We start from the raw sequence: 11,749 nt of genomic DNA on the forward strand, positions 1-11,749 counted from the left end.
GCCTTTGTTACCAAGAAGGCTAAGGGCATCCTGGGCTGCACTTGTAGGAGGGTTGCCAACAGATCGAGAGAACTGATTCTTCCCCTCTATTCTGCACTGGGGAGACCACATCTGGAGTCCTGTGACCAGTTTTGGGCCGCCCACTACAAAAAGGATGTGGACAAATTGGAGAGAGTCCAGTGGAAGGCAACAAAAATGGTTCAGGGGCTGGGGGACATGACTTAGGAGAGGCTGAGGGAACTGGGCTTATTTAGTCTGGAGAAGAGACGATTGAAAAGGGATTTAACAACAGCCTTCAAGTACCCGAAGGGCTGGTCGAAAGAGGATGGGGTTGGACTGCTCTCAATGGTGACAGATGACAGGAAAGGAGCAATGGGCTTAAGTTGCAGCAAGGGAAGTTTAGGTTAGATATTAGGAAGAGTGTTCTCACTAGGAGGGTAGCGAAGCACTGGAACAGGTTACCCAGAGAGGTGGTGCAGTTTCCATCCTTGGGAGTTTTTGAAGCCCTGACTAGACAAAGCCTTGGCTAGCATGATGTAGTTGGGGCTGGTCCTGCTTTGAGCAGGGGATCGGACTAGATATGACCTCCTGAGGTCTCTTTCAGCCCTAACTTCCTATGATTCTGTGACAAGTTAATGACAAAAGGCTTCTTGTGCTCCTGCTGGAGTCAGCAACTACATTCCCAGCCAGTTCAACAGCTGGAGGATCAGACTGCCCAATATCTTCTGATTGCAAAATTAAATTAAGGTCCTTGCCAATAATGAAACCCCTCTGGCACTCTCCCTTGGACTCTCTCATATAGAAGCCAGCACGTGCATTGCAAAAGCAACTTAAAAAGACATTTAAGAGGAATGTGGCTATGGCTGTTTTTATTAACAGGTTTGTTACAAGGATCTCATTTTGGTAGTGGCTGAACTGAGCAGGCATGTTCTGTACTGTGCAATACATTCTATCAGCTTCTTTCATGCTTTTCCAGGTCCTCGTGCTCAGGTTCAGCAGGGCCACAGAGAACAGTAACCTTGTGCAGTAAACAGATCTCATTTGGTTATAAGTAAAGGCTAGTTTAGGTCATCAGAATAGTGAAATGCAAGCAGTCTGTTTAAATCCTGGATTCACTGGTTCAGGATTGCAGCCTGGCAAGGCAGGGGAGCAAAGGGATTCCACAGCAGTGACTGTCACTGCCTACCTTTCCACCAGCTGCTATCTTATGGATAGTACTATTAATAAAGTTCTTAATAATAAAGCCACCTTATGGATAGTACTACCTAATTAATAAAGCTACCTTATGGATAGTACTATTAATAAAGTTCTGCTCTTAAAGTGGCCTCTGATGCCACTTTAAGAGCAGGCTCATTTGAAGTTTGTCCTTAGCCCTTGCTCTCTGAGAGATCCCAACTTATACATGGGCTCTGACTGAGAAAAGCTGCCTTTCATCTCCATGGAAGTCATTTCCTAATTGCCCAAATGCTTTGTTCTGTCTCCTGACAGCTCCTAGGGCAATGGAGAGACAGGAAACCAAAGCACAAACCAAAGACCTTGGGCTGTCTCGAGACCATTTTGTTTTGATGGCCCCATCTGCCCACCTGTCACAATGTTCTGGACAACAGACATGCCCATGGCTACACCTGGGATCTCATTTCATCACCTCGTTCTTTTAAAAGTTATGTTGGAAAATTCAGCTTCTCTACCTAAATCTGTGAGCGAACCTTTCAGGACAAGGAGGCAAATGGAGCAGCTGTGATCTTGTAGGAGAAGCATTCTCCAAATGAGTTAATGACAACACTGCTGATAAAAGTCTCTTGTTAGTCTGGAAGAGTGCCATCTGTGCTTTGGTGATGAAAACAAAAGGAAGGATCATAAGGATCTTCCTTTAATGACTTCAACCTCCAGAATCTATTGCTTAGCAACTAAGCTAGTTTCTACTGGCGACTTTAATAGAAATGGCTTGTTATCCATCAAAAGCCAACAGGTTACCAACAGGATAATCAAACCAATGTCTTTTTTTTTTGGAGCTTGATCCTATGACAGATTTTGGGCTGTCTCTTTATAAACTCACTGTGGGAACTTACCTGTTGTGAGAATCCACAGAAAAACTGGTACAAAAACTGTGGTAAAATGAAGCAAAGGTTCTAGAAAAAAATGAGAGAGAGAGAGAGAGATGCTAGTCGAGAAACATTTGATGTACTCAATATTGATCTGACTGCTGGAAATAAAAACCAAACTGAATGTATTCAGTTTACTGACTTACCAGGTCTGGCATTCACCATTTTAGCATCAGGCTTTAATATTTAGTTGCAGGAACAGAGACCTGGACCAAAATGTTAACAGGCTGTATACAACTTGCAAACGTACAACACCATGCTGATCTAGCTAATTTACAGACAGGTAGAGAAAATCAACTGATTTAGGGAAAAAAAAAAACTTTAATGGACTTTATTGTCAATGGCAAAAAAAACATGAATTGTGTCAGATGAATGCAAATCCTTACCTTATAGAAGAAATACTGTACAAGGTGTGCAATTCTCACATAATATAAATGCCCGTGTGCTAGTAGTAGTTTTCTTAAATGCTTAAATTTCGGAACAGCATAGTCACTGTTTCTTGAAGCTTGGCGACCTTCTTTGCCTTTTATACCTGGACAGGACATACATACGGTGAGTGATTTATCCGTATACTGGAACTTAGATTTGGGATGTCTATAACAGTGGCTAAGACATCTTAACCATTCAAGCTACAACAAAATCCCAGGAATGAAGGCTTTCTGATCCAGTGACATCTGACATGTCACCACCACCCCTCTCACTCCAAGTCTCTTCTTGCTTCACAGCAACAGTGGGTGGAGGGCAGTGGCCAGAAGGTGATGAGACTAATACTCCATGGATCCTCTTTGTCTTGGCTCAGCAGCCCTCTGTTTCTGAGCTCTTATCCAAGAGGCTCTCAAAAAGTGAGCTTGGGGAATGCAGCTTATTGGAAAACAATCAAGCTGGGTCAGTCTGGCCAGCACTCAACCCTGTGATTCTACATAGTTTCCTTGTTTTGCTCCAGATATTTAGACCACTAATGCCATCACCTCACAGAGCAAAGCCCAAGACAACCAGTTTTGTTGCACTGTGAGACATGCTCAGTGCATTATTACAAGGAATGCCTTTCACTGAAGCATAACAAGACACTGCAATTGCCAGTAAGGAAGCTGCTGTTTCTTCCTCCTTGGCGACACATGAGAAGCCATCTTTAATATTTCCACTGCCTCTGGCAGCTATAAAGAATTTTTTTTAATAGTTTCCAGTCTGAAATCAGTCAGAAAGAAGGGACAGGCATGTCCCATGACTGAAAATGAACCTTTAGGTACTAAACATTTCAATCCTCAGTGGTGAATTACAACCAGCTGGGATCAGCAAAACTGCAAAGCAGACATCTGGTTCAAAAATATGGGCCAATTTGAGCTCAGCAAGAATACGCCAGCGCAAATCAGTGGCAATCTCAAGGCCACAGCTACTGGTGAGAAGGAGAGAAGAAAGTTGCACTCTTGATTCAGAATGGTTTGAATCAGGTTGAATCCCCAGGCTTGTTTCCAAGGATGACAAGAGAAAATCTCCATCGACTTCAATGGGGGCTGAACAAGGCAAGAGTCAGGTATAACCAGAAAAGCAAGAGGAAGGTACAGTAAAGAGGGGTGGGTGATTTGTTTCATACTTTCGTTAGGTTGTGGGCTATATTCCCTCCCTGCCAGGCTTGAACAGCTGAGCTCACTTTGGTGACATGTATACAAGTGTTAACACCCCCACTCTCCCCTCCCCAAGTATCTCTTGAAGAGATGAGTCTGCAAACAATGTCTACCAGACCAAGAGTGAAATTTTCAAAAGTGCCTAAGACCTATTTTCAAAAGGAACTTAAATACCCATATCAAATCTGAAAATGGGCCTGAGATCTCCTGTATCAACTAGAGAAGCCAGGTGTTTTTGTTAATTGACCTTCTTTCCACGCATGCTTGCTGACTGCAAACACCTTAAAGGCCACAGTAAATGCTATTTAATTTATATAATTTGCAATGATTTTTACTTAGATTAGAAGCTGGCTGGATGTGTGGCTGAGTGGCCAGAACACTCCCCATGGGTCAAGAAAACTTGGGGCCCAGCAGAGTTGGGTTGGATTCTGAGCCTGCTCTGATCTGTCCACGGTCACTTCCCAGCAATTACTTCATCTACCCATGCCTCACAGTTTCCACACGTGCAAAATGGAAATGCCACTCAGTTTAGAGTGCTTTGAAAAAGAGAGCAGGTAATGGAAAATCCTGTACAAAAGCTAGATACCTCCAGATCTCTCCTTACCGATTCCAACATGCGCTTCCAAAATCATGCTAACATCATTGGCGCCATCTCCTATTGATAGTGTTATTGGACTGCCCTTGGTGCTCTTTACCATCCTGACAATCTAAGGAAGTAAATACAACACAGGTCAGTGCAAGCATCCCAACAATCAGTGCATGCAATGTCACATAAGACATATACATATACCCTGTTTCTCAAGGTATAGGCTCAAGTCAATGGTTTATCCTAGCCAAAGAGCCCTCCAGTTTAATATGGCTAAGGCATGCCAGCTCCTACAATCAGTGGCACTTCTCACTCTGCAGTCCAAATGTCAAGGCACCTATTTACAGGTGGGTGCAGTCTTTGGCATGAACATAGCAATGCACCTTCACCACTCTACCAAGTTGCCCCAGCAGGTGCCTAACTTCTGGGTGACACCCTGGACTCTGCAGACCCAGGGAACTTGGGTTCACAGAACATTGTAACTTAGCCTTTCTAAACAACCTTGAATAATAATTCAGCACAAGCAGCTACTGCCAGGAGTCTGCAGACTTGCCAGCTTCCTCCAGGAGGATGAAATACACTGGGCATCATTTCAATGTAGCAACCCAAACTCATTCGCGCAGGGTGGACACTAAGAAGCCAGCCCAACCAGACCCAGGACAAGTCTACATCATCAACCTATGGCCAGAGGAACTGCAGAATCTCTTCTCCCCCCCACACTTTTTAAGCTTTTTAAGAGACAGGCATGAAAAAATGCACTGAATCCATCCGGAGTTTCACAAGCAGGAGTCAGCATTACAAGGATGAACATGTGAACCGATTAGAGGGTGGGGAACCGCAACATCTCAGCTGCTCCATGGGAAAAGTCCGTGTGTCCAAACTAACCCTAAAATAAGAGAGAGCTAAAGCAGGGCAGTTTACTCCTTAATTAAGCCAGGCTGAGGTTTGGCTTTTGCAAACTACAAGGTAAGAGCAGGCTCATGGGCAGTCCCAGAGCAGCCAACATGCACCACCTCTTTGGAATTTGCTGTCATTTGTCAACCCCCTAACACTGCAAGGCAGAAAAGACAAAATTTACAGTAAATTTCAGCACTTTTGAAGCCTCGAGCTCAATTCTGCTCTACGTACAAGGACATAATTCCTAAGTGTTCAATGTGACAATAAATCACACAGCAGTTGGTCACATCCTCTGTACCTGGAGCTGGGCTAGACACGTTGTTTTTCACACTATTGCCATTACCGCTGGTGAAGGGGAAGTCATGGATTCCCACCCTCAGATCTTGGACCAGAATGAAAGGGGCAGACTCATGCATCTGTTTATTTATAAGCTATGTGTACTTAACTGTTTCCTAAACCCAAATTAAAAAAAAAAACAAACCTTTAAAAATTCATCACTGAAAGACAAGACTGGAACAAAGAAACCAACATATGTAAAAGGCTTGTACTGAACCAGAAGCAAGGGCTGCTGTTTATTGACTGGGCAGAGACAAATCTGATCATGTTTCTTAGTGCTCTGAAGCTGAAATAATCAGAGGGCCTGAAAAACTTGCTGAAATGCTTCTGGGGACACTCCCCATGGATAAAGAAAATCAAATGGCACCTGCCAGCAACCCAGCCGTTGTGACAGGTTTTTCCATTTTACGGTTTTACATAAAACAAACAAAACCAAACCTCTCCAGTCCTTCAGTACTCCATATGGAAGTACTGAACCCTTGTTCCCATACAAAAAGCAACAGCGTATTTTGCTTCCTGTGGGAACCTTTAGCAGCCACCAAAAGCCTTGCTGCCTAGCTCACACCCAAGTCAAGGAGCAAAACTCCCTCTTGACGGACAGTCAGTAGAAGAGGTGTTCATACCCATGACAAAAACCCAGAACACTTGATACAGATGACTAAACAGGGGAGGTGGAGTCAACTGCTATACACGCTGGGCTCAAAGTCTGGGGCAAGGGATTATAACTCCTTAGCTGCTTTATCTTATTAAGTGTTTTGTAAGTAATGTGCCAAGCTGCCTACAAAAGGGTCCATGGAGTACGTACCTGTGCTTTCTGTAAAGGAGCCATGCGACAACACAGCACTGCAGTACACTTCAAGCAAATCTGTAGGAAAATGGTCTTGTAATTACTGGAACTAGAATCCTGAGACGGATTTAAAATTAGTGACAATGTTGAGCCATCTATGATGAGGCCGTACTCTTGGTTCAACACCCAGCTCCTAAAATGCAGATGGAAACAGAGGTGATGCTCTGAGCTGTAAGTTTTCAAGAAGTCAATTTGTGTCATCTGAGCACAAAAATAAATGGTTCTTAAACTAAAAAAAAAACCTCACTTTCTTGGGGCTCAATGAACTCAACTGGCTTGGACTGAAAAGGAAAACTGGGATTTCCCTGAGAGGTTTGCATGCTTGTGTTTGAAACGCAATAACTGAGAAACAGATGAACTCTGAATGGATGTGGGACAGGAGAGAGCAGGGTCCCCCATATGGGCAGTAAGGACCCAACCCTGCAGTGATAAGAAGGGGCAGATACCGTCACTCACAAAGAAGTCTCATTTGTGGCAAGACTTCTCCAGCTGCCTCTATAAGGATGCAGGATTGAGGCTAACTCTTTCCCTTCCTGGTTGGTCTCTGCCTCCAGGGCAGCTCTGCAGAAAGTGCCTATTACTTCTCTCTCTCTTTCCCCCCATCTCACCTTTTAAGGCCTCCACTATTTTTGGGAAACTCCTGCAGCAGTTTTTTACGATATTCCATCAATAGCTCATGTAGCCGGTCCTCTTTCCTCTCACTATCCCCCACCACTTTGGTGGTCAGCTCCAGCAGCTCAGTGTTGGTCTGGAACAGCCGGCAGGCATAGCAGGTGGATTTTGCCGTCTCCATCTTGTCCCCAGTAAGCACCCAAACCTTCATGCCGGCCGCATGCAGGGCCTCAATGGTTTCTGCTGCCTGTTCCTGGAGTCTGTACATTGAAACAACAACAGGTTACCCTCTGGTTTGCCCACAAGATAGCACTTTGCTTTGAATTTTTCACTCGGTGCAACATGCATATTGATGCTTTTGGGGGACTGAACCTAAAGGCTGTCCATCAAAGCACACCAGCTGCTGCCGTCTCAGCTATAGAGCAATGACCCAGGCTTTTAAATGCATGCAGGCATGAAACACCCATCAATACAAGACGGCCAGCAGTACAAGTTGGTGTAATAAAAGACATTGCAGCTGACCCAAGCACTTTGCATATCTCTATGTATACATCACACACCCAGAAGAGACAAATGAATACTAGCCTCACTACTTTTAAAATTCCACCAACTATTTCTTTCTCCTTCTAAACAAGATGCCTATATGCATTTTAAAAAATATAGGCCTGAACTGATGAACTCAAAGGAAATAGACTCAAACTGCTATTTAAGCTCTTGCCACTAGAGAAGGACAAAGAGCTACATTTGGTGACAGTGGCAGACTGATGATAATTCACTCTGAAAACAAACTGGTAAAAAAAAATATGCATTTCACTTCCAACATCTGTAGGTTAGCACCATCAGTGGAAAATAATAGCAAAGCGGCTGTCAGATAATACTCAGGCAGAAAGAAACCCTGTGGCAATGTAAATGGATGTACAAAATAAAGCTTGGCCAGAGTTTTGCTAACGTAAGAGGGCTTTGGGAAGGAACCCAAAAGAATACTACTTTATATCTGTGCTTCTCATCACGGCATGGGTTTTATAAACATTAGACATTTCATCCACACAGCCCTCTGCAGCAAGCAGACACTCTCGTTTTACAATTGTGAAACCAAAGGCAGAGAGGTTAAGTAATGTGCCCTGCACTGCAGAGGGAGGTCACGGTGAAAGTCCAGATCACAAATCAGCAAAATGGTGCAACTAGTATTTACTCTGTTTGCTTGTTGCTCTCTTACTTGTCTTCCACTGCGGTGGCCCCAATCAAATGCATGTTGGCTTCTATGTCTTCAAAAACCTTCGCCATCTTCTCTTCTCTGTCCTGGAGAGCCATTTTAGCTTCACAAAGCTGCTTATCGATTTGATCATACTCCTCTTGAGAGAATTCTTTAAAGGCCACGCAAAGTGTTCGATACCCATCCTTAAAACAGAGAAATGGTGAAGTGCTGCAAAACTGTCTCTTCCACAGCTCTCTACTTCAGGATTTTTGTGTTGGTCTCTACGGGGCACCTAATACCTGCCAGTACTGGACCTAATGTTAAAAACAATCTGACATTTTCAGCAAAGGGACCATTTCCTCTTGGTTTGTACAGCCAGGTTGATATATGAACCTCCTCACATATGGTTAAACCAGGACAGGTGACACTGGGTACATCTACACATTAAATGAATGTGACTAAATATACTCCAGCTGAATTTGAGCCAGAGTAAACTAACCCCAACATCTTTGTCTACATGCGTGTTTAAGTGCAGTAATTTACTAGGGAAAGCTGAACTCAGAAAAAAAAGTTTAGACTTAGCTCCCCGAGTGGTGAGGATAGCATCCATTTTCTGGTTATGAATATCTGTATATTGGTCTTCCTCCTGCACCACACACCACACATGGAAAACAAAACTATAAACTGATTCAAGGACTTCTCTTACCAGGCTAAAGAGGGGGGAAAAAAGAAAGAGTGTTTTTGCTACGTCTATTTTTGACCACTTGGGAGATGCTGAGATGCAACAGTGATCAGGCCCATATAGGTAGATCAGAAGTTAAAAGAACTTGGAAGCCAAAGGAACAGGGGAAAAAAAAAAGAGTCCCCACCCTAGACTTCAAAGAGAACGGAAATAAAACTTGTATTTCCTACACTCTTTTCCCCCAAGCTAAGGCTGGATCCTGGTCTTGGGAATAGCTTTTGCTGACCCAAGATCAAAACCAGTTCCAGGTGCGTTCTTACCATGGCATTACGATCCACATGCACTTTAGTTTGTTGTATTTCATCTTGCTGCACTCTTGGAAAAATAGACGAGTCGGCTCCTTTACAGAAGAGGAGCAGCTTCCCTAAAACCGAATTAAAAAAAGATCAGAGTATGCCAAACCTGGAGGAAGATGTAAAGACCATTGGTCTGATATACATCAAGTCTTTGATGCAAAGGAAGGACTCGGATTGCAAAGGAAGTTCTAGTCAGGGTGCCCAAGACTTCTGTTCTCACTTGCTTGTAATTTTGCCAAACTTTAGCCAATCAGGCTGAAGTATCAGACATGAGTGTCAGCCAGAGGGGAGATTTTTCTTTTCTTTTTTTAACATTGCAGCCAGGTGAATTCAATCATTTCTGAGAAATGGAAGGAAAAATTAGTTGTTTTACTTACGCTAAAAAAAGGTTCACCAACTTTTCTTTGAAAAATGCTAGTGCCAACAGGCTTTCAAGATAGAGATTGCAATTCAACAAGGCGGTGGCTTCCAGGTCAGATTTGCATGCACCAATGAGCATTTTATTGACTCAGACTGTGTGTGTAAAAGACAATTTTGCAGATGCAGCTAAGGCTCACAAAACATAGCAAGTTACCTTTCCAAGGCTGCAATGCAGAGGCTTTATACATAGGCAGCACAAGACTAAATGCATGCAGACGTATTTATGTGTCAAAACTTCTCTCTCCTAGACAGGATGTATAAAAACTGATATATGATGCATCTAAACTAGACTTTCAACTATACCTGTGATAGTTCTGACAATGACACTCATCCGGCGACGGACAGGATCAAAATTTAGTATGTGAAGAAGCTGGTACCTTTTAAGAGAAGGAAAAAAACTTGGATCAGCCAAAAATCTATTCAACAAAACATTTTCAGATTTACGCAAGATGACGAAGGTTTCAGATGCCTGAAAAATCAAAGCTGATCCATATGCATTTAGAGAGTTTTCAGTGGCAGGCCCTTCTGGCCCACACCCTGCGTGGCTGGCTGGCACCCAAGAAACAGGTACGGTCCCTTAGCTGGATGCCCCAGGTGAGGTATGCTGTGATTTAGCAGCACCAGAGCTAGAAGGAAGTGAGTAAGGACCTCCCTGGGCCATGTGATTACTCAGAAGCTGCAGGTAATGTATGGAAGCAGCTAAACTGGTTTGCGAGTCCTAGGAGCAGCATTTCACCATGTCAATCCCGGCTCATAAAACAGAGGAACTCAAGCTACGCAGAAGTCCAAAATGAAACATGGTAGTATGGGCAAGAGCCAGAGGAGCAGCTGGGGCTCCCCTCCCAGCAGCAGGCACGACAGAGGGATGTGGCAGGCCTACTGCCACAGGACCAGGGGAGAAGTTTCAATGCAAAAGGGGTTAGGATCGGAGTATATTCACAAGGGCTCAACACTGCAGGGCCGAGGCTTCCAGGAGAAACTAGCTCCTCTACATGGTCCCTGTCTGTGAGGCATCGTGACAATCTATGGACATCAAAAACGCTCACGCTCCCTAGTGCAAGACATGACTATTTTCAAAGGAACAAAGGCAGCTTCACATAGTTTGTTAATTAGCAAAAGCTATGCATCTCACGATATAGGTTGTTGCCTATGCAAACTCATTCTTCTCTCAACCATGCAGTCTCTAAGGAGCCTCAGTGCCATGAATATTGCCTTTAGCAAAAGCTGCCACCAATTTATTCTCTCAGCCACCCCATGTTCTGTGCTTAGGATCTGTCTTCAGCATGTTGCATGGATTTGATCCTCCTCTGCTGAGGGTGAACAAAGTATGTGGAGTGGTTGGGCCTGGCAGAGCCTGCCTGTGAGAGCCATGTTTGTGACCATGCTGCGAGGACCCATACCTTTCCGTTTCATTGTTCTGGTTTTTTACTTTCATGTAATTGTTTTCAAGTCCTAGGAAACTGAAACCATACCTGCCAACAAACAAGAGGACAAAGGGCATTGGAAACAGCTCTTGCCATACATGATACATTAACATCATTTTCAAATTCATTTCCATATCCTGGAGTACAACATCCAGCCCAGGGGATCTGCAGGATGTACAGTTCACTACCTTTCCCTGCCTCTACATCCTTAAAAAGGAGCTGATCCATCCCAGGAAAGTATAAGGGCTCCCTCCATAAACTGCGTGAATTAACACACGTGCATGCATTTTGTGGCAAAACAGACAGGCTTGGCGCGCTATTAAGCCTTTCAAAACAGCAATGCTACAAGCATGTTAGAAAAGGCTAACACATGTAGCCATTGCAGGAGATGCTTCGTCTAAGCATTTTTGCCACTGCACAGAAAAAAAAAGCCATCTTGCCCTGATATACACACAGCTAATGGACTGAGTCTTGTACCACACAACACAACCACTAATGTCCTGATGAGCTTGAATGAAGCACGGCTCTGTTTAATAAGAGCAGGACGACCAGTTTGTTCTGGAAGGCCCAAATACACTGTGATGTACAAGGACTGACATTATGTAGGACTGAACCTGCTCTTACTGTGATGTGGCTTTTTTAGGTTAAATATTGACTAAAACACAAAAAT

The 11,749-nt window shown here is 43.8% G+C and overlaps 1 protein-coding gene across 6 annotated transcripts in view; it reads right to left on the reverse strand.

The window, feature by feature from the left end:
• ATP11C (ATPase phospholipid transporting 11C) overlaps positions 1-11,749 on the reverse strand; it is an 83,430-nt gene that overhangs the window by 23,528 nt on the left and 48,153 nt on the right. For all 6 annotated transcript variants that reach the window (XM_019521342.1, XM_019521344.1, XM_019521343.1 and 3 more), the window contains exons 15-23: positions 11,056-11,127; positions 9,959-10,032; positions 9,200-9,303; positions 8,219-8,400; positions 6,999-7,262; positions 6,349-6,523; positions 4,329-4,431; positions 2,489-2,634; positions 2,070-2,129 (exon numbers count right to left, since the gene is read on the reverse strand). In XM_019521342.1, the coding sequence (XP_019376887.1) occupies positions 2,070-2,129; positions 2,489-2,634; positions 4,329-4,431; positions 6,349-6,523; positions 6,999-7,262; positions 8,219-8,400; positions 9,200-9,303; positions 9,959-10,032; positions 11,056-11,127 (1,180 nt within the window). The remainder of the gene's footprint in view (positions 1-2,069; positions 2,130-2,488; positions 2,635-4,328; positions 4,432-6,348; positions 6,524-6,998; positions 7,263-8,218; positions 8,401-9,199; positions 9,304-9,958; positions 10,033-11,055; positions 11,128-11,749) is intronic.

Source organism: Gavialis gangeticus, unplaced genomic scaffold (genome assembly GCF_001723915.1).
Source record: "Gavialis gangeticus isolate Ggan-Ray unplaced genomic scaffold, GavGan_comp1, whole genome shotgun sequence".
Classification (NCBI taxonomy): domain Eukaryota; kingdom Metazoa; phylum Chordata; order Crocodylia; family Gavialidae; genus Gavialis; species Gavialis gangeticus.